General features: G+C 39.3%; 2 protein-coding genes and 1 long non-coding RNA gene across 4 annotated transcripts in view; all 3 read left to right on the forward strand.

Moving 5' to 3' along the window:
• The first annotated feature begins 4697 nt into the window (after window positions 1-4697).
• Window positions 4698-5663, forward strand: LOC113449656 (olfactory receptor 2G3-like). The gene has a single exon (XM_026720763.2). The coding sequence runs from the start codon at window positions 4698-4700 to the stop codon at window positions 5661-5663; it is 966 nt and encodes a 321-aa protein (XP_026576548.2).
• Window positions 5664-9790: 4127 nt separating this feature from the next.
• LOC148126789 (uncharacterized) lies at window positions 9791-22040 on the forward strand. The gene is made up of 2 exons (XR_015742530.1): window positions 9791-9926; window positions 21422-22040. It is a non-coding gene; the product is annotated as an uncharacterized LOC148126789 (long non-coding RNA).
• A 576-nt stretch (window positions 22041-22616) lies between these two features.
• MGAT1 (alpha-1,3-mannosyl-glycoprotein 2-beta-N-acetylglucosaminyltransferase) overlaps window positions 22617-23474 on the forward strand; it is a 36990-nt gene continuing 36132 nt past the window's right edge. The window contains exon 1 of one of the 2 annotated variants that reach the window (XM_026720709.2): window positions 22617-22766. The gene's annotated coding sequence lies outside the window, so the exon portion shown is untranslated. Of the gene's footprint in view, window positions 22773-23474 lie in introns of both variants that reach the window. The other variant, XM_026720708.2, reaches the window with a different exon arrangement.

The raw sequence follows: 23474 nt of genomic DNA on the forward strand, positions 1-23474 counted from the left end.
AATAAAACTAACACTAAAGTAGAGGGGAATAGTGAAAAGCTTTAAAACAGGGGTCCCCAAACTTGGCAACTTTAAGACTTGTGGATTTCAACTCCCAGAATTCTCCAGCCAGGTAGGTTTTGCCGATGAAAACCCAAAACTCAGGCAGAGGCAGAGGCTCTTTCCCTCCTCCTCAAACGGCCTTTTAGATTGCTTGGTTAATTAACTCATGATAAAACCTTTTTCATCTTTCTTTTCATCTTCCTTAATGAATTAATTAGCCCTTCCCTGTATATCCCTTCTGTACATCACCACTTCAGAGGATATGACTCAATGGTGAAAGGCCTTTAGGGGAGAGGAAATACATGGCTTCAATGATTAATCTCTCTCCTAATTAGCATTCAGCATGATCTAGGATTCTTGGTGGTTTTAATTCAGAAGGCAGCAGACAATAGCAAGATCACAGCTTCCTTCTCCATGCTGATACCCACAAAAGAGTTCTTACTATCTGCAGCACAAGACCCTGTGCATAGTCACAGCTGATATCTTGGGACACAGTATGGAACCCGAATAACCAAGATTGAATTAAAGAGGCTGATCAGAAGAGGAACCGGTAGGGTGGGTAGTAGAGATCAATGCCATATTTTCCTTCTTATGTTTAAGAATATCATTATAACTTCTTCTTGTGCCATATCCATCATTGGATGTTGGTGATCATTTTGTTTTTTGTTTTGTTTTTAATAAAATTGAAATATTTATTTCAGACATATTAAAAAATAAAACCTTTCTTGATAGCTTTACTTACTTTCTTTCCACGAGGTTTCCCTGTTCATTTTCTGTGTACACTAGAATAAGTAATGAAATAGAAAAAAGAAGACAGTGAAAAAACAGATAGGACTCTAACATGATCAGATCATTCCCATATTTGGAGAGTGGCTGGAATCTTTTCCCCAGTAAAACCCAGTTTATGCTTAATTCATGGACTCTATTCTTTGAGGTCCAAATCCAATGGCCCTGAGTTCTCAGCATCTCATGGCTTAAGACACAAATACTCCAGCAACAAAATAGTTTGTTACATAAATGAATTTAAACCAGAAACATGTGGTATGAGAATTGTCTATGCTGTTAATGGGGCATAAAATCTGCATCTGGCTATAGAATAATGTAATAAAGACCTTAATAATTTGATCTCTGATGGAGATGCATAAATATGTAATTATCCATTAATTCAATATAGTGGATCAACCATTTACTGTGTTCTCAACAAGCTTTCCAGTTCTCATTTTTTCATCACTTTTGTTGCACTCCCCTCATCCCACCACATTAGTCTGCATCCTTCTCCAACTATCTTTTTTCCTTTTCCTTTATTTTTTTGGCTTGCTTGCTTCTCTTCCTCTCTTCCACAGTTCAGGAATAACTCAGGAAACTCTTCCTCCTCTTACCTTGTATGAGAGACGCTCAGTTTATTCTGTAGTGTTGAAGGTTTCCACCTATCCAGAGCTGAACCATGGATAACGAAGTCATGAGGTCAGCCCCTTCCTTCTAAAACAAAGTTATTTACTGTCTCTTTCAAGCAGCAAGACAAAAATACAGCTGCAGACCTTCACATCCCAAAATTGATGCATCAAAGATATTCCTAGCCTCAGTACAAAACTTGATATGGAGAGAAAGAAGCTCCTTCCCAATACAGAGGAATGTTGAAAATACAGTATCTTAGGGTGGGATGGAAGTCAAGAGACTATAAGTTGCAGAAGTAATTTAAATGACCAAAAGGACAGAGATTAAATATTTTTCCAAAAATGTTTTAACCTGACCAGCTTGATTTTATCATCTTGAGGCCAAATAGAGAAGTTTACTGAATCTCTGAATCAGCAGCAAAGAAAGTTGCTGATCTGTGTCTGGTATACAACCCATAATTGAGTTTGTTTGTTTTTAATTGGGTCATGGGTTATGTGGTTGTGCCCTTACATATATAAATATTACATTATATTAATTGTATAGTAACATATTATATAGAATAGAATAACAGAGTTTTTAAGTCTTCTAGTCCAATCCCCTGCCTAGGCAGGAAACCCTACACCACTTCAGAAAAATGGTTATCCAACATCTTCTTAAAAACTTCCAGTGTTGGAGCATTCACAACTTCTGGAGGCAAGTTGTTCCACTGATTAATTGTTCTAACAGTCAGGAAATTTCTTTCCTTCTACCCATTGATTCTTATCCTGCTCTCAGGTGCTTTGGAGAATAGCTTGACTCCCTTTTCTTTGTGGCAACCCCTGAGATACTGGAAGACTGCTATCATGTCTCCCTAGTCCTTCTTTTCATTAAACTAGACATACCCAATTCCAGCAACCGTTCTTCATGTGTTTTAGCCTCCAGTCTTCTAATCATCTTTGTTGATTTTCTCTGCACTTTTTCTACAGTCTCAACATCTTTTTTGCATCATGGTGACCAAAATATATCATATCATACTAATTGTATGAATATTTTTTTCAATTTGGGATTTGTACTTTCAACATGCAATGTGACCTGTACTGTCATAGATGGTTTGTCATGAAAATTCTGTCCCTAGATAATTTTTCTGAGCTAAGGCTTACTATAATACTGTTCTCTTACATCATTTGTTCAGAGAATTTTACATTTAAGGTGGAAGGGACATCAGAAATCGTTTTGAAAGATGAAAATGACAATGAAAGAGAGAAAAGGGGGAGGCAGAATTTGCAAAGGGAACTAAGATGATCCTCAAAGAATAAAAGGTTGGAAACATGTAAAGAAAGAAATGAGGCAAGGATAGGTGGAGAAGTCATTAGGGGGAAATTCACCTTCCAAAGAGTAGAATAAAATAAGGTGAGAAGACCTGATCCATAATGTCGCAAAAGAAATAAAGCTATAAAGAAATCAGTTTGTGGTTGATTTAATCAAAAGCTTGTGATTTCTTTATGACATTATTAATTGCACTCTCATTCAAACTGTAACTTTACAGAATCATAGGTGATTTTGATAGGTCTTAGGATCCCATCAGGTGTCAAGTTGTTATTGGTATTTCAACTTTGTTCTATGACTATATTGAGGATTTGATTTATTGCAGTCCAATTATACTTCTTGGACTCTTAACCAAGAGAGAAAGATGTGTAAGATGAAAAGCATGTTCTTCAAATCTGTACCAGGAATTCTGTCCAAATATCAGGGTATCAAAAACATATTTTATCCTCTCACATAGTAGTTCACTGGCGATCGAAGAGCTAAAAGATATAGCTAGCTATGACCAAGATTAACTATATTTCTGGATCACAGATTCATGTCCAAAGCAATATTTGCTGCTCAGACAAGCCACAATTCTTTCTATATCACTTCTTTATAGCCTTCCATATTGTGTTGGTGATTTATTTATTTTCACGTGTATTGTCCTAGGTTGCATTAACAGAGGGATAGAATCTCGATCACGTGAAGTGATCTTGCCACTTTATAATGCTTTGGTAAGACCACACTTGAAATATTGCATCCAGTTTTGGTCACTACAATATTTCAAAAATGCTGAGACTCTAGAAAGAGTGCAAAGAATAATAACGAAGAGGATTAGGGGACTGAAGGCTAAAACATATGAAGATTGCTTGCAGGAATTGGGTATGTCTAGTCTAGCGAAAAGAAGGACTGGGGAGACATGATAGCAGTCTTCCAATATCTCAGGGGCTGCCACAAAGAAGAAGGAACCAAGCTATTCTCCAAAGCACCTGAAGGCAGGACAAGAAGCAATGAGTGGAAACTAATCAAAGAGAGAAGCAACTCAGAACTAAAGAGAAATTTCCTGACAGTTAGAACAATTAATCAGTGGAACAACTTGCCTCCAGAAGTTGTGAATGGTCCAATACTGGAGATTTTAAAGAAGAGATTCAACAGCCATTTGTCTGAAATGGTGCAGGGCAGGGGTCGCCAATCTTTTGGACCTCAGGGACCACCAAACTCATAATTTTAAATCCTGTGGACCAGAGACCTTGGGAAAATCTCAAAAAAAGTCTGCAAGAAAATTCCCCACCATGTTTTCCTACTGATTGATCATTCTTTATTTGGGATCACAGGATACCATCTCCAGCTCTGTTCTCGGGGGTGGGGGGAGAGAGAGACTTTTGACTTTATGCAAGGAAAGCAGTAGAAGCAGCAGAAGTCTGTCTTTCTCTCTCCCAAACTCCACCAGAAATGGGTCTTTGTGAGACTCGTTGTGCCAGCACAGCCTCTTGGAGCAGGATGCCTTGCAGGGCCCCAAAGTCTCATTTCTGACGGAGTTTGGGGGAGGAAAAGAAAGACTTTTGCTGCTTTCCTTGCATGCAGCCAAAAGCAGAAGAAGAAAGAAGCTGAAAGAAGCCCGGTGGCCAGGTGAGGCACATGGGGTGAGTGGGGCAAATTACTCCCCTCCACCCTTTCCTCCCTCCTCTCACTACTTCGTGTTGTTCACAATGCAAGCGACATAAGTCTTGTGTTCCCATGGGCCATGTGGGTGGTGCAGCCTTGTGTTCCCACACAGCCTGGATTAATTGATTTGGGTGTTGCTTTGGAGGTGACATTTCTCTGTGGAACACCAAAATTTTCTTATGGACCACCAGGGGTCCACGGCCCACTGGTTGGCGATCACTGGTGTAGGATGTCCTGTTTGAGGTTGGAGTAGAAGACCTCCAGTGTCTGTTCCAACTCTGTTATTATGTTTTGCTTTGTTTTTTAAGCAGATGATCCATGGAAATAATGCCTCATGGAAAGACAGTAGCCAAAGCTATCAAGGAGAATTCATATTATTGGGAGTAGCTGACCGACCATATTTGGAGATGTTGCTCTTTGGACTTGTTCTGACCTGCTACATGATGACCCTGTTGGGCAACATTACTATCATTATGGTATCAAGATTAGATCCCCATCTCCATACCCCCATGTATTTCTTCCTCAGCAATCTTTCCTTTCTTGATCTTTGTTATACCACCAGTCTTGGGCCCCAGATGTTGGTGAATTTCTGGAGAAAAAGCAAGACTATCACTTATGGTGCCTGCGTGGGTGAGCTCTACATCTCTCTTGCTCTGGGCTCCACGGAATGTATTTTGTTAGCTGTTATGGCCTATGACCGCTATGCCGCCATCTATCATCCACTGCACTACACTACCATTATGAGCCAGTCTCTGTGTTTCACAATGGCTGCTGTCTCCTGGGGAAGTGGCTTCAGCAATTCAGTAGTTCAAACAGTTATGACTTTTAGTCTTCCACGTTGTGGCCAGAACCAGATAGACCATTTTTTCTGTGAGCTACCAGCCTTAATCAAATTGGCCTGTGTGGACATCTCTGTTAATGAGGCAGAGATCTTTGCCTCCAGTGTGGTGTTCCTTCTACTACCTCTGGGTCTCATCACAGTATCTTATGGCTACATTGGGGCTGCTGTGCTGAGGATCCCCTCAGCTGAAGGCAAAAGAAAGGCTTTCAGAACCTGTTCCTCCCACTTAATGGTGGTGTCACTCTTCTATGGCTCAGCCATCTCCAGTTATCTCCAATCTCCATCCAATTATTCTGGTGACCAAGGCAAGATGATTTCCCTCTTCTATACCTTTGTCACCACCATGCTTAATCCACTGATCTATACTTTAAGGAACAAAGAGATTCAGAAAGCCATCCAAAGAATAATAAAGATCAAGAATAAAGAAGATCAATAATGACGGCCAATGACTAATGAAGGTCACACCTTAATAGACTAGACTAGACTAGACTAGACTAGACTAGACTAGACTAGACTAGACTAGACTAGACTAGAATAGAATAGAATAGAATAGAATAGAATAGAATAGAATAGAATAGAATTCTTTATTGGGCAAGTGTGATTGGATACACAAGGAATTTGTCTTGGTGCAAAAACTCTCCTATACATAAAAGAAAAGATACATTCATTCAGAGTCAAGAATCATAAGGTACAACATTTAATAATAGTCATAGGGTACAATTATTTAGCACAACAAGACCAATACTTTTAATAAATGCACATTTTTGTTGTTAGTATACTCTTTTTTTGTACAAACTCTTGAACATTTTCTTTCTGTTTTGTGTCATTTTTGGAATAATTCAGGGAATCAGATTATATTAAAAATTTAACTCCTTCACCCATGGTACACAAATAGTTCTCTTTAGGAATTCAAACTTGTGCTCAGGAGATAACAGCTAAACATTCCAACAACACCTGGACAAAGAAGTTGGTTTTATTTGAAGCTTCAGTAAAAGAGGCCATTTTTATTATTTCAGCTAAAATGAACTACAGCAAAATCCAACGGGCTTTGAGGTGTGTTTCACCTGTAACTAATTTCTCTTGTTTGTCAGTTTTTAAGGTAGAGGGCATCTACATTAGGTTTTGTTAACATTTTTCAACAGTTTGTTTCTGATCTTGCCACTCTCAGTCCTCTTAAAACAATCACGTCCCCCAAATTTTTATTTCCCCATTGAAAGTTAGACACCACCATTCTACCAAATGGCCAGATAAAATGCCATTGAGAGAGCCAGAAAACTTCAGCACTCTACAAATGTTTATGCCATAATAATTTAATAAATATTTATTTCCTATGACTTGTGTTGCATTTCTAAGTACTGGTTTTAATTTGGTTTTAACCACTTTTTTCATTTATTTCCTTCTAAATTTGCAATGTCTCTTGGAAGAATGAAAATGGATCATAGTCTTATAGGAAGAATGAAAATGGATCAATTTAGGCCCTTGTCTGTAAATATTTTCAAATTCAGGTAAAAGTAATTAGGGGTCTAAAATTGGCAGATGAACTTGAAGTAGAAAGCACAAACAGGATAAATGAAGTGCTAATGTCAATAATGTAAGCCAGCCATTTTCAATTACAATAAATTCCTGATGATCATAAATACTAGGTGCTGGAAACCAAGGTTATTCTTGATAACAGTTAAAATAACAATTTAGCTGTAGTTCTTGAGGCCCTTAGATAAAGACATATGTAAGGGAAGCTTGAGCTCAGGTTTCTACACTTTTCCTCATATTAAGTATATGAATTTATCCAATTAATACTAAATGTATCAAATGGATGATAATGACAAATCACATTATCTTAATTTTACAGAAACTCATCAAATTACAGTGATGACTTACGTAAACATATAAAGAGGGCTTTTAACTTTAGCCTTCAAATATTATTTAACAAATGGTATTGATTGGTTATTAACAACAGTTGCATTTGGGGGCTTCCAGAACACATGAACATGTTTAATAATAGATTGGTGTTCAAGACTCAAAGAGAATTGATTTTGTAGAAAGTCCCACTTCATAACCCAGAAAAGATGTAGGTAGTTCACTAGCTGAAGCACTGGAAAAGCTGTTCTGGCAGCAGTTGCCAGAAATTCAGAAGCAGTGTCAGATACAGGCTCAGAAGAATGAAGTGAACCTGTTGGGAACAGATAGTGCTCCAAATCTGACACTGGTTTTCTTGTTGACCACCATAATTTATTTCTTGCCTGGAACAAATCATTACTTGGTTGCTCCCATCCACCCTAGTTCCATTTTGGATTGGCTCAAGATTGCCACAATCTTCCCAGACTCACAAGTAACAAAATTCTGAGCCAGGAGACAAGCATATTGAAGATATACAACTCCAGATTCATTATTTTAATTAACAGAAGGAATCAGATGAAAAATGCAGGAATTCCAGAGACCAGAAACCAAGGAATGGAACAGATGCCCCATATACTATGGTCTTCTTGGACTTGTTTCACTGTTGGATCAAAGTTATCCCCCCAAAAACCTACTATTCTCTAATTAATGGATAACCTTATCTGAAGGTTATCTGAAATGATATAGGGTTTCCTGCTTGAGTAGAGATTGGACTAGAATATCTCCAAGATCCCTTCCAACTCGTTTTTTTCTATTATGTCTAATAGAAACTCAGAAACTACCACTAATGTTGGTATGAAAACCTGTTGTGAAGACTCACAGAACAAATATGGGCAAATACTGTACACTTTGTCTCAATTGTCTCTATTATGACGTCTCTATTAGATCAGCCACAGCTACCTCAGTTCCAGATCTATAGTAGAAATCCAGTTGTAAAGGGTTCAAGTATTCTCGGTTTACCATAGATTTCTACTAACTTCTTTAGATTTCTTCCACTTGCTTGAGGGATAGAGTGGTGGCCATTTAGTGGGGCTTAAAGGTGATTTGTTTTTCCTTGAAAATGTTTCATTTCTTATCCAAGAAGCTTCTTGGATGAGAAGCAAAAGGTCTTCAAGGAAAAACCAAGAAAGTCCAGTTGCTTTTTCAAAAAGCACCTTTGGGACAAGCATGACCTGGATGACTGAGAATCTCCATAGACATCAAGTGGGGCTATAGTCCAGAAAAGTTTATTCAGCATTGGTCTTAAAAGTGTTCGTCCATCTAAGTTTCCCTTATTTTGATCCAGGAAATTAGATGGAGGATGCCACTCAATTGGCCACCTCTTAAAGCTGTGGCTAACCCCTCTGAGAAAGGGGGAAACTCCCAGCAACTTCAAGGAAGAGCTGCAAGAAAAAGCAACACAGGGAGAAAGGACTAGCTTCACCTCATTTCAAATAAAGTTTCTTCTCTTAAATGGGCAGCCATTTTTGTTGATTAGGTTTGAAATTCAGAAATGTTGAATCTCCTGAGCTGTTTCTTTTTTTGGCAATTTGTGTTCATAGAAAATTTGAATGACTAAGGAGAGAAGTATCATCTAAGGAGATCTGATCCCCAGTCATCATTATATCTCATTGTTTTAAATGTTTTATCCTGGCACAATGGGTCTCATTAGTTTTTCTCTGCTGGGAAACGGTACCTGAAGAGAGCCGTGTTTCATATTAACACTGATAGTTATTGACAATTATAGAACCACAAAAATATCTTCAAAGTTTTAATGGCAGAAAGTTTATTGATGAATCCCAAATGAGTTGCAAACAGTGTTTAATTACGGAGTGTTTTGAAAAAGTTTTAATGAGATACTGTAATCCTCAAAGAACCTTGCAGGCAGCCTTCTCTAAGCTGTACTCTCCAGATACATTAGAACAGGAATGTCAAACTCGATTTCATTGGGGGTTGCATCAGGGTTGTGTTTGACCTCAGAAGGGATGGGGGAGACATGGCTAGGATGTGTGGCCAGCTCAATGTCACTCAGGTACTGTTTACTGTACTGTAAACTGCACACACAAGGGATGTAGGTTGCACACTCCCCTTCCCCCAACCCTGGTCCATGGGAAAATTGCTTTCTAAAGACTGGGACTGCTGATCTAGAGCAGGGGTTGCCAACCTTTTGGACCTCCGGGACCACCAAACTCATAATTTTAGATCCCAGGGACCACTAATTGGTTCTGTTGGCATGGCCTAATTTGTGGGTGTGGCTTGGGCATGGCTTGTATGTAAATATTATAAATATTTATATAAATATTGAATTTTTTATTTAAAAAAAGTGCAACTTTTACCTAAAATCAGGCAGAGCAGGCAAATTGAGTTGCTCACAGAATCACAGATTCATTCAGAAATCTATCTATCTGTCATTGGCTAGCTCAGTCTATCACATAAAATTTGCTTCCAAGCAACTTTGCTTGCAAGCAAACTCACAAAATTAACTCACAACACAGCATGAATGTAAATATTGAATTTTTTATTTTAAAAAAGAGCAACTTTTACCCAAAATCAGGCAAAGCAGGCAGATTGAGTTGCTCACAGAATCATTCAGTGATCTATCTATCTGCCATCGGCTAGCTCAGTCTCTCAAATTTGCTTGCGGTGAGTCTGAATTTGCTTGCAAGCAAACCTTCAGTCCTAAGGGAGATTTGGCTGTGCTTAGCTAGAAAGCAAGAAATCCAACCATTTCCTGCTTCCTAACTAATCTAAATCTCCTGGCACAGCAGAACAGATGATGGTCGGAAAAAAGGAAAAATAGCAACTTAGCAGACAAGTTTGACTGGTAAGGAGTGAGTGGGCGGGGACGGTTCCCGCGCGCAGGCCATGTGGGCTGAGCAGCCTTGTGTTTCTGTGAAGCCTGGATTAATTGCTTTGTGGGGGTGCTCTGGGGGTGAGATTTCTCTGCGGCCCACCAAAATTTTCTCATAGCCCACCAGTGGGCCACGGCCCACCCGTTGGCAACTGCTGATCTAGAGCACTACATATATGGAGAGCACCAGATTGGAGAATTCTATTCTGAGAATAACTACTCCATGAATTTTCTAGTACTACTCCTGTGTATTGTATAGGTTTAAAGCAGGCAGAAAATGAATTGGAAAAAGAGGCAATGAAGAGGAGAAAACTCACCTAATAAACTGATATCCATCATCTACCCTAAAGGTACATAATCACGTACAAAAGGAAGAAGGTGGTAATAATTCTACCCACCTTGACAATTCTTCAGAAGCTCATGAAGTTTTTGTAAATTTTATCTCCCAGAATTTTACCTAGACCTATTTTGAACTGAGTTTGACCAAACTGGGCTCAGGGTAGTGTTGACATTAAGAATGTCACTAAGTATCCAACAGAAATAATGAATAGAATAGAATAGAATAGAATAGAATTCTTTATTGGCCAAGTGTGATTGGACACACAAGGAATTTGTCTTGGTACAAATGCTCTCAGTGTACATAAAAGAAAAGATACATTCATCAAGAGTCAAAAATCATAAGGTACAACACTTAATGATAGTCATAGGGTACAATAAGCATCAAATCATACTAGGAAACAGTCAATAAAATGTTAGGATACAAGCAACAAGGTTACTGTTATATAGCCATAAGTGGGAGGAAATGAGTGAAAGGAAGGATGGGAGGATTAATAGTAATACAAACTTAGTAAATAGTTTGATAGTGTTGAGGGAATAATTATTTGTTTAGCAGAGTGATCGCGTTCAGGAAAAAACTATTCTTGTGTCTAATTGTTCTGGTGTGCACTGCTCTATAGCATTGTTTTGAGGGTAGGAGTTGAAGGTGATAATGATGGGCTTGTAACTTTATAAATAGGGATGTATAACTTTATAAACCTTATAACTTTATAAATAGGGTTTTACCTTCAGCAGCAAACTTTGTTTGAATAATACTATTATCTAGTGATTAAGGCACCGGGCTAGAAACTGGAAGAAAGTGACTCCTTAGCCATGAATGCCTACTGGGTGACCTTGGGATGGTCACCTGTCTCTCAGTCCAATTTTTCAACCTCCCAGGGTTGTTATTGTGGGGAAAATAGGAGGAGGAAGGTAAGTTAGGACTTTACAAAGAACAAGAGGAAAGCTCCAGCTACATTCAATGTAGGTTAAAAATAAAAATGATAAAAAGGAGAAACCAAAGGGTAAGAGCAAAAGAAGGAAGAACATCCCAAAGTGCCTTTGGTAGAAACAAATTAAGTAAAGGTTTCAAGTTGAATTTGACTCTGGGCAGTTCTTAGACACATTCAAGCTATTATTATTATTTTTTTGGCAATGAGAGGGACATAGTTTGCCACCACATTATTTCAGAGGCTTTTCAGTTTCCCAGCCTAGTAGTCTCCAACTGGATTTCCCTACTTGCCTCCAAGGCAGGATCTAATTGATTGCAGAAATTCTTTGGTGAGGCTCCAGAACAGATGAAAGGATTGTGCCAAAGGCTTCACAGAAAGAGTGAGTTCTGAAGAGGACTTGAAAGAAGTGAGAGGCATTCAGGTGGTGTTCCTGACTTCGGTAGCATCATGAAGAAAGGACAGAGTCCATTTAGGAATGGTGAGACATAAATAGACACTGTAGGGTGGTGGAGCAAAATGAGCAAAGACACATATCCCATCCATCCTGGGGAAAGTACAAACATCCAGCAAAAGAAGGACATGTCTGGGGGATTTCCCTGCTGGCTGGGGAATTCTGAGAGTTGGGGTACCCACATCTAAAAGCTGCTCAGGTTGAGAAACAATGCATTACACCAAACTGGTTTTTATTCACTCTCCCTCTCTCTCCCATTCCCCCTCCTTTTCCTTCTTCCTCTCTCTCTCTCTCTCTTTCTCTGTGTCTCCTCCTCCGTCTTCCCCTCTCTCTTCTACTCTTTCTCTCTACCCCTCTTGCTCACAATCCCTATCTCTCTCTCTCCCCTCTCTCTCTCTTCCTTTTTTTCTTTGGTCTTCCCCTCTCCGCACTCTTCTTCCTACCTTTTTCTCCCTCTCCTCCTCCTCTCTCTCCCCCTCTCCATCTCCATCTCTCTTTCCCTTCCTCTCTTTTCTATCCTTCCTTCCTTCCTTTTCTTTCTTTCTTTTCCTCCCTCCCTCCCTCCCTCCCCCCTCCTATTGTCTCAACATTACTCTTGTGTTTCCTATTCTTATTCTGGAGAGGGCTTCAGACCCACCAAGAAGCCTCAACACCAGCCACGACCTTGTCCTCTCTAAATGATACCCTAACTTAGCTTGTGCAGAACAACTTTTTGGTCAGAACCTGAAATTAGGTTCTATGAACCTAGATCCGGCCACACATACACAATATAACTTATCCTTGAGAAGTTCTGAGTTCCCAAAGGTTGTATGTAGGACTTGTATGCTCCATCTTTCTTTTGGTGTGGAAGACACTGAGAATCCTAGGAACTTTTACATTCTGGGATATTTTATGGCTTCTTAGAACAATAGATTCTTTCCTGTTTTTCAATTCAGTTTGGCTTTCCTGTTAGTCAATTCAACTACCGGTAGTTTTCCTGTTATTGTCAACTCGTAAAGAATTCCTATGCCTGTTTTTGAGTTGCCATGTGGGGACGGGAAAGGACCCAGAAGTACAATCCACACATTTCTTACAAAAATTGTAGCTAGGCTACCGGATCTTCTGCCCACAAAAATCCTTCATTGGAGAATGTGATTAATGATGGCCAGCCCATGTGCTTCTTGGAGAATTTGATTGATGACACACCCAGGGGGGAGGGGGGGAACGGGCACAGGTGACCACAAATCATGTGTGCCAGAGTTGGCTCCAACTGGGATAATGCCAACATGTTTCTCCTAATAAATCTTTTGGATTTTTTTGAAGCTTGGCTCAAGGTTCATGATTTAATTAGGGCAATCACCAGAACCCTGACATTTATCCAATTCTTTTAGCTTTGTCTTTCCTGTTTTTCAATTCAGTTTGTCCTTTCAGCCAGCTATTTCCTCTTACAGCTGTTTTGAAGCTTGTATTCTTCCACTTCGCACTCTGAAAACCTAGTTAATTTTAGCCTAAGTTATTTTTAAAGTTCTTAAGCTTGTGAATTTTTACTTTTTGTTCAGAATTGAAGAAAAAATACCCCAATTAAGATTTTTCTTTTTAAAAAAAGTTTTATTGTTTTTTAAGACAAACATAGACAAAAAAACATAAAAACATCAAGCCATCTTCCATATATATACATACAGTGTGTCGGTTGGTTTACAAATTGTTTTGTGCTTCCACTTCATAGTCTTCAATTACAATTACATTATATATATTCTCATATTGTCAATCAAATATTCCTAAATACATTAATATCATTATTAATCAGTCATTTGACTATACTATTATTCATTCATGTTTTACAAGATAATCCATATTTTATTTAATTTGTTTTGTGACAATTCATATTATCATCTCAGATCTATCCTACAATCATTTTGTAGATATAATAAAAAAATACATTTTTATATATTCATTATGTTCTAAAAATCTACATATTTCATTACCATGTTTTATTGTCTAACCATTGATAGAATAGATCCCAAATTTTATAAAATTGTTTATCATCTTGTTCTCTGATTTCAAATGTCAATCTACTCATTTCAGCACATTCCAATATTTTCTTAATAATTTCTTCCTGTGATGGTACTTTCTCAGTTTTCCAGTTTTTGGCAAATAGAATCCTAGCTGCTGTTAATACATTTACAATCAGATATTTCGATTCTTTACTATATATTTCAGGTAAAATTCCCAGTAAAAATACACTGGTTTCAAGTCTATATGCTTTTTTGTCATATTTTTCAACCATGTGTGGATTTTAGTCCAATATTTTTTGGCATCTGCACAAGTCCACCACATATGGTAATATGAGCCAGGTACTTGATGACATTTCCAACATTTTTCAGATTTGTTCTTGAACATTTTTCCTATTCTTGTTGGGGGGAAATGCCACCTGTAAAACATCTTATACAAATTTTCTTTATATGCTGTTCACAATGTCATTTTATAATTTTGAGACTACAATTTTTGCCATTTCTCTAGATCAATCCCATATCCAAAATTCTTCCCCCAAGCAATCATTGTTTCTTTAATTTGTTCTTCTTCTAGTTTAATTTCTAATAGATATCCATACAATTTTTTTATCACCTTTTCATCAGTACCTGTCAAAATCTTATCTAAATCAGTCAATTTATCATAGAAACCTTCTGTTTTAGAATCTTTATCATACCTTGAATGTATTTGCACATATGAAAACCAATTCATCTTTATACCTTGTTCTTCTAATTTTTGCACAGATTTAAGTTCACCCTTTTCATTCAATATTTCACCATATTTATTTCTTGCATATTGGCTAACAATTCTGTTGACATCCATATAATATCTATTCTGGACCATGATAAATGTCTGTCTGAATAGAAAGTGTATTGTTTAGTCTCAGCATTTCTTTCTCTCCATGCATCTTTTAGGTTTATTTCATCTGTCATTTTAAAAAAGGATTTAGGGAGAGTCTTTCTGTTTTGCTTTGTTGTTTTCTGTGTTGTATAGTCCAATGTATTGTCTACAATTCCACTGAAGTCTCCCATCATAAAGATATTAATATAGTCCAGTTCAATTATTTTCATATGTAGTTTTCTATAAAATTCTTCTTGGTTGTCATTCGGGGCATAGATTGCAATCAGGAGTGTTTTCATATTATTGTCCATTATTTCCACCATTACTACTCTTCCATCATCATCTGTATCGATCAATTTCTCTGGAATAATATCTTTAATGTATAAAACCACACCCCTTTATGGCATTGTGTCAAAGAAGTAAATATTTTCCCTAACTTTGGCTGTATCAACAGTTGTTCATATTGCTTTTTAATATGTACTTCTTGTAGGCAGATTATATCAAATTTTAATTTCTCTAATTTATGGAAAGTTTTCCTTCTTTTAGCAGCTGAGTTAAGTCCATTTATGTTAATTGTAATCAGCTTTTTCTCTTCCATTTATAAGTAGGTTTAGCAGATTTTGTAGATCTTGGTTGACATTGTTCCTTAACTTCCACCTTTCCACCTATTGCACCTTCTTCTTTTTCAGTCGCTATTTGGCAATCCTCTTGGAATTCAATTAGTGACGTTTCTTTTTCTGTGTTCTCCTCTCTCCCTCCAAAGTATTCAGTATAAAACAATTCAGCTTTCCCAATTGAGTCAATTCTGTATCTCTGTTCTTGCCATGTGAACATTAAACCTTCTGGCATCAGCCATCTATAATTCACCTCTTTTTAAAGTAGGACTTTAATCAGGAATCGGTATTCTCGTCTCATTTCTCTCACTCTTCTGGGCACTTGTTTCAGGACCACAATCTCCTTATCTTTATATTTCAATGTTTTCTCTCTTGCCACCTGTAATATTTGTGTTTTAATGGCTTTCTTTGTAAATCTGATGTGAACTTCTCTTGATAAGCTATTTCTCATTGCACATCTTGTGAAGACTCAACAAACCTCGTCTATTCCATCCACCAGCTTCTCTTTGGTTATTTTCAGAGCTTCAGCCAAGATTTCTATCATTATCTCAGCTAAGTTTTGTCCCTTTTCTTCCTCTATGTTTTGGAATCTGAGATAAAATTCTGATCTGTCCATCTCCTATCTCAGCATCCCACTTTTATGTTGTTCAACCACTGTTAATCTGTCATCAATATCTCCAATCTTCTTATCTCTTTGTTTATCTTCTTCAATTTTTTTGAATTTCTCATCATACTTCATCATTTGTTGAATATTCTCCACCTTTTCATCAGTTTTTACTATTCTCCTTTCAATATTCTCTGTTCTTGCTTGTATGCTTTGAATTCCTTGCATTATCATCTGCAATGTCACCTTTTCCTGTTCTTTTTCTTGCTGTAACATCGTCTGTATTGAGGGCTGTCCTCCAGTTGGTGAAGAGGAAGAAGTAGCAATTGAAAAACCAGCCGCTGTTAGTTTCCTGCTCATTTCAGACAATTCAAAATCTTCAGGTTCTTCTAGACCTTAGTCCACTTGTGAAATAGCCAATTGTAAATCCAAGTAAAAATAGTGGAAAAAAAGAAGCAAGATAGAAAAAAAAAGATTTCTTCAGGTTCTTGTATACCTTAATCCAATTGATTAGTTAAATAGCAGTAAAAGCTCAAAAAAGGAAGAAAAAAGAAAAACCATAAACAGAGAAAGGAAAAAATGGTTGAATCTTGTAGAAGGCAGAAAAATAAAAAGTAAAAAGGCTAAAAAGAAAAAAGAATTTCTTCGGGTTCTTCAACACCTTAATCCAATTAGAAAGTCTCAGGTATGAAAAAGTATACAAAAAAAAGGAAGCCACAAAAAAAAAAAAAAAACCCAATATGGAAGGTAGATAAAAAATGCTGGAGAGGGAGAGAGAAAAAAAGAAAAGCCTACACTAATACTTTAAAATAAAGTGCAAAAGTAAAAATTAGGCTCCAAAAGCAAAAAGAAAGACAAAAGCAGGTTCCAAGAGTCCAAGAAATAACTATTACAAATAATAAGCTGATAAGGAGGGGGTGTGAGGAATAGCCCAACTTAAAAAAGAGAAAAAGAACACACTGCACCTATTTAGTTCTCCAAGGCTTTTGTAAATTTTTATAGTTCTCTTTTCTAGAATCTTATCTTTTTTTCTGTATACTTCAATACCAGACTCCACTTACTGACAGAAACCCAGAAGAGCACCTGCAATAACACTCTCCCATGCTCTTCCCTCTATCTTATCAGACAGGCTCAAAGTCCTTGAAAAGAAGTCTGAATTCTTTCTCAGCTTTGTCTGGTCGAAAGAGAAAAAGTCTGAATTCTTTCTCAGCTTTGTCTGGTCGAAAGAGAGAAAAAAGAGAAACAATATTTCTATGCCTCTAGTTGGCAGTGTTACAAAGTTTCCTCTGTTTTCACTTTCCCCTTCCTTTTCCAAACAAATTATTATAAAAAGTTAATTAAAAAGTAAAAAGGGTTTCCCCTCAAAAAAGGCTAAAAGGGGATCTCTAGCCTAAAATATTGTAAAGACAAAAAGGAGAAGAAACAAAAATGAAAAATAAGATAGAAAAAAAGACCAGTCCAGTTCAAAGTAAGAAATCATATAGAAAGGGTCCAGCAAAAAGAAAAAGAAAAAAATTAATTTGACTTCCCATTTAAGATCGCCGCTTAATTACTTCTGTCTGAGATTTTACAGATTCTTTCTTTTCTTTAAGGTGTCCTTTTAAATCTTAAAGTAAAGAAAAACTTCTCACCAAACCGGCACACTTTCTCTTTCTATCCTCTTCCGTTCCATTTTGGAGCTGTCCCAACTTCAGCAGCTTTAATGGCTGCCTCTTTGCCACTGGCAAAAAGAGTTTCTCCTGGATCTACCAAGGACTTTGCGGTATCCCTGGGATTGACGGGATGCGCTCTTTACATTCACCATCTCTTCGGGATGGTTTAGATCCATTTGGACCGTCCAGGAGCAAAGATATCAGCAGCGATCTCAGACCTCCTAGATCACATGCCGTATCGTCGCGACGCCAGCTCCACCCCCCTCCCAATGAAGATTTTTCAAGCCGGTTGTTCCCACAGGGTTCTAATACTTTTAGAATAATTAGTAGGCAATTTCTGAAAATGCTTAGTAAGTTAAGTTTATGAATTTAGTGCCCTTTAAAAGTTTTTGCCATTGTTGTGAGCCAGATGGCTGATTCTATAATCTTCTGGCACTGAAACTCAACATAAAACTGTTGTCCTGCAATTTCCTCATAAGGAACAGCCATTTGAAACACATGTGGGTCCAGGGGTGGGATTCTACTGGTTCAGACTGGTTTGAGCGAACCAGATGTTAAATTTGCATCTGGTTAGCCAAACAGGTATTTGAACCGACTGAGCCCACCCCTCCCCTCCCAGGAGTCTCCACATGGCCCATATTCGATGCAGGGTCTGTGCAGAGGCTCTGGGAGAGAGAAAACCGGGCCTTCCAGAAGTCTGGAAACGGGCCTGTTTCCAACTTCTGGAGGGCCTCCAGAGCCTGGTAGAGGCCGTTTTCACCCTCCTAGAGGCCCGAGGGAAGCCTCTGGACCCTTGGAAAAGTGAAAATGGACCTCCTGGAAGTTCTGGTAGGCCACGTCCACAATGGCCACACCCACCCAGCAACTGGGCCGCAAATTGGTTGCTGGGATTTTTGAATCCTACCCCTTATCCTCTTCTTATCCAGAAAGGTTCCAGAGAACTAATTTATTCACTGGTTCCTTGGACTTCATCACAGTCATTGTCTCTGCTTTCACAGAGCCATCTTCAGTTCCCCATACCTCCCCTGAAAGTTGAGCCATATATCATTTCTTAGTTTGGATCACCACATCACTTACCTAAGAGCCATTACAGGTTCTTCTCTCAACATACACAAACCCACCAATTCATTATAGTGTGTAGATTGAGACAAGGCTTCTTACTGACCATTTAACCAGTGTCATTAGCTAAATTCCAATGTTTTGTACATTTTAGAAACACACCATTCTCCCAGAACCCAATGTTACTAATTGATTACAAAGATTGCTATGCTGTCTGACTCTAACTGATTGACTGGATAAACAGGAGCCACAATAAACCTGTAATTTATGGAATTCCTTCCCCTGTCAGGCATGACTGGCACCAATATTAGCACCATTTTGGCATCAAGTAAAGATCTTTTTATTTTCCCAGGGTTTTTAATTGCATGCACTTGTATTCTACTTATATATTAATTCACATTATCTCCAACTTCGTTGCTGCTTAGTTTGTATGGCATCTACGTGCTGTATTTTACTTGATGTTATTGGATCTCATTTAAGTCTCTGCCTTACAATCTTGAATTCAGAAAAACTGCCATATTAGCTAATTTGCTGGTGCTTGCCAGACTTTAAGGAGCTTTTATTGGCAGCTTCTGCAACTGGATCTGCTCCATAATGCAAACAGTGAGAACAGTTTGACTTTTTAGTCACGTTGCTTATTAAAATACATCTCAGTCGCACTGTATACTTTCCCTCATATCTGAGCACACAGCATGATTTGTTTTCAAAATGGCAAAATGGCATTCTGGTTAATGCTTATTTTTATTTAAAGCATATGCTTGTGTATACTGTAGTAAAAAAAAAAAAGACAAATGTTTGAGAAAGAAAGACACAATGTCAGATTGGCTTTTTTTAAAACATCAAATTCCAGAAATTTGAGTTCTTTTTCAATTTGATTAGTATCAGAAAATTCATTTGGCTTTTTTCATGGTTTTTACCCACCAAGAATCTGGGCAAAAAAGGTACCTACCAACTGGCAAGTCAAAAGACGTGTGAGAAGAGCCATCCTAGGACAAGATTTGCCTGACTCTGCCCACCCATCCCAGAGCCGGGCGTGTGTCGAGGGCAACAAAGTTGGAGGCTATTGGAGCAGCCTTCTGCAGCATTGGGGCCCCGCCATGTTTCCCCTTTCAGAGGCAAATCCACACTCTCACTTCTTGCCTTAGAAACCTTTGCCTTTTTAGATGGCTAATATTACATGTAGTCACATGTTACTAGATTGGGTTTCATGCAACAAATAATTTTGATGGAAGAGATTTTGTTCACCTTAAGAGACCCAGCAGCAGAGGTGGTATTCATCTGGTTCTGACTGGTTCTGGCATACCGGTAGCAGAAATTTTGACTAGTGCAGAGAACTGGCAAATACCACCTCTGACTGGCCCCACCAGTGGTGGGATTCAACATTTTTTACTACTGGTTCTGTGGGTGTGGCTTGGTAGATGTGGCAGGGGAAGGATACTGTAAAATCTCCAGTCAGAGGTGGCATTTGCCGGTTCTCCGAACTACTCAAAATTTCCACTACCGGTTCTCCAGAACTGGTCAGAACCTGCTGAATACCACCTCTGGTCTGCCCCACCCACCCACTGCCACCATTAGCTCTCCTATATTCCCTTGTTTTTTTAGCTCAGTTGATTCACGCGGCAGAGCAAATTGCTGCGGCTCAGCTGAGCTAAAAAACAGCTCAACTCACTCACCAGCATTCAGACAGAGGTCAGTTTTTGAGCCCTGTGCAAAGCGCACATGTATAGAACCACTCATAGAACCAGTAGGAAGAAATCTGGAAACCTACCACTGCACAGCAACCCAATTTTTGACAGTAAAGACATAGAAGTGAGGGATAACTTCTGCCTTTTAGGATCAATCATCAACAGCAAAGGAACAAGCAGCGAAGAAACAGACTAGCCACGATAGAATAGCCATGAAAGCCTTGGAAGCGATATTCTAATGCTATGATGTGTATATGGGTGGTCCTTGACTTACAATCACAACTGAGTCTAAAATTTCTGTTGTTAAGCAAGAGCGTTATTAACTGAGTTTAGCCCCATTTTATGAGCTTTCTTGGCACAGTTGTTAAGGAAATCTTTGCAGTTGTTAAGTTAGTAACAGGGTTGTTAAATGAATCTGGTTTTCTCATTGACTTTGCTTGTCAGAAGGTCGCAGAGGTCACTGTAACTGTCATAAATACATGCAAATACATGCTAAACATCCAAATTTTGTTCACATGACTGTGGGAATGCTCCAATGGTTGTAAGTGTGAAAAACGCCCATAAGTCACTTTTTTCAGTGCTGTCCAGAGTTTGATAAAGCAGTATATAAGTCTAAATGCTACTGCTATTGCTATTGTTCTAACTTTGAACAGTCACTAAATGAAGGGCTGTAAGTCGAGGACTACCTGTATACCTTCACAGCTCAGAACTGTGCAAGTGATGGTATTCCCTGTGACAATGGAAATGAAAGGTGGATAGGAAATATTTACATTTTGAACCTTGATGTTGTTGGAATCAAAATCCAGTTCCAGTTCCAAGCTGGGAACAAAATGGAGGCTGCTTAAGAAAGATTTATTGATGAGCAGAACCAACACACACGCACACACATACACACACACACAGCATGCAGTTCTGGGACAGCTGAACAAATGGAGTTGAGAGTGGGTGGGTTTTTATACCTTCTTGATTCCAACGGGGTCATGTAGGGGTCATGGCTGACTCTATAGGCAAAAAGGGAAATGCAAATCCCAGGTGTTTGTCTGAGCTAATCTTGTCAACCTTTGGCTTGTCTAATTGTGTTGTTTATATGAAGTCTCTGTCCGACCCAGTCTTTCTGAATAGATTACCAAAACTGCATTTCTAAAAGCTGACCTCCTCAGTTTCTGCCTGGGGCAGGGAGACTGGGGCTGGTTTCTGCTTCCCTTGAGATTTTTCCTCATTTCTCCTTTAGGGGAAATATTCTATCCTGCCTTTTTAATATTCCCCCCGATATTTCATTTTCTAGGAGGAATGCTGGCTTTCTACAGTGTTGGAGAAGAGTCCTGAGAATAGCATGGACCGCCAAGAAAACAAGATGTATGGCTCAGTTACATCCTCAAGCCCCCAAAACTTTAACCTTAAACTGTCTACCGTGGACCTTACTCCATTCCTAACAGGTCTGTAAGGAGGTATGCATAAGCGCACCAGCGTGCCTACCGTCCCTGTCCTACAGTTCCCATTTATTCATACTCATTTATTATGTATATACTTATACCCGTTTATACTTATATGTTTACATGTTATGTTCATACTTATATTTGTTTTCTCATACATGCTTGACAAACTAAACTAAATAAATAAACTAAATAAAATAAAGTTACAGTGTTGATGGAGGCACCATTGAAAGATCTGAAGGATCAGGTTAATATTATGGAGAAATCTATGTGATCTCTAAGAGTCAACAATGATTCGATAATACCTAATCAATCATGGGGATAGTTTTAGGGTAGGGAGTTTATTTTATTTATTTATTTATTTTGTCAAGCGATTATAAAATAACAGGTATAAGTATAAACATAGTTATGAATACATGAAATGGATACATATAAGAAAAATAAATAAAGTTATAAACACTGGCCTCATAATCGGTTTTTCCTCTGCATTATTTTCAACTTTTGTAGAAGCCAAAAATGGCATCAACTACTTGCCCATTCCCGCCTTCGAGAGAGAGAGAGAGAGAGAGAAAGAGAGAGAAGGAAGGAGGGAAGGAGGGGGGGGAAAAAGGAGAGAGAGATGCTGATCGTTTCCCATTTCAATCCAGGACCGAATTTCAAGCTCCTATTCTCAGCCGCTAGAGGGCGCCGGAGACCCACGGACGCCACCGACGAGCGCAAAGGCGTTCCAAAGGAGGGAGGGGCTTGAGGAGACTGCCGGGCGAAGATTGGAGCGCTCGAAGCAGAGAGGCGTGGCTACGAGCCTAACAGTTTATGGCTTCTACGTCACTACATAAACATTACTGTTAAGAAATGACCGAGAAGCGTCGCTATTAGGAGGAGACGCTTTGCGGCGCCCACGATCCGGGGAGTTGGGCGTGGCCGTTTCTAAGGAACGAGTCATCTCTCCACCCCCACCCCACCCCACCCACATCCGAAACAGGGGAAGAGGGAGAGGGCGTGGCTCCTGTGGAAGCCCCTCCTCAGCGCGTGCATTACGTTCGAAGGAAGGGGGCGTGGTTTCAAGCGAAAGCGACGGAAGGCGCGGGGAGGGGGGCTGGGGTAGGACGGCTGGTTGCCATGGGTTCGCTTCCGGCGCTGCCAGGCGGAAGTGGCTGGAATTCTGGTGCTGGTTGGGGTCTGGCATCGTCGCCGTCGGTTAGTGTAAGCGAGGCGCGGGGTGGGGGGGGAGGCGGGGTGGAGGACGGAGCAGGCGGGAGTCCCGGTTTGTTTTTTTCCCTTGGCTGCTCGCAGGAGGGAGGGCAACAACGGTTCCCAGAGGGAGAGAGCATGGCCGAGGCAGTTTGGGGGAGGAACCGGGAGGGGGCGCGGGGCTCGTGGATCTCGGGACGCCAGCTTTTCTCTCTTATTTAATAAAACGTGTGGCGTGGTGAAGGAAGAGCCCCTTCCCCCCCCCCCACCCACTCCCAACGTTGCTGAGGGGCGGAAGGCCGAGATAACGTTCAGTTTTCGAAGGGCACCCATGAGGAAAACTCCTAAAAGATGGGTGCATAAAACCACCGCGGCATTAATACCGTAGAAGAACATGAGGAGCTACCTAATATTGGGCCAGAATATTGGTTTATTTATCTAAGGCTAGTATTGGCCTTTCTGATTGGCAGCCGAGATGTCAGTGGAGACCTCTCCCAGACGGGGTTTTTGGCAGGGTATAAAGGGATGGATGACAGCAGCTGCATGGGCATCCCTATCTGAGGAGATAGTGAGGGGACAGGTTCTTTCTTGCCTTAATTCTGGAGGTGAGATGGTCGAGAAGCTCCATTTTTGGATCATGAGAATGTCTTTGCTGAGCCTAACATGTTAGATTTTGTTATGGAAAGCAAAAAAAAAAAAAGCCTGGATAAAAAG

This window comes from Pseudonaja textilis, chromosome 2 (genome assembly GCF_049901715.1).
Source record: "Pseudonaja textilis isolate UNSWEBS1 chromosome 2, rPseTex1.2, whole genome shotgun sequence".
Taxonomy (NCBI): Eukaryota; Metazoa; Chordata; class Lepidosauria; order Squamata; family Elapidae; genus Pseudonaja; species Pseudonaja textilis.

Coding starts and splice junctions, on each gene's coding strand:
- LOC113449656 (XM_026720763.2), top strand. CDS start 4,698: ATGATCCATGGAAATAATGCCTCATGGAAAGACAGTAGCCAAAGCTAT.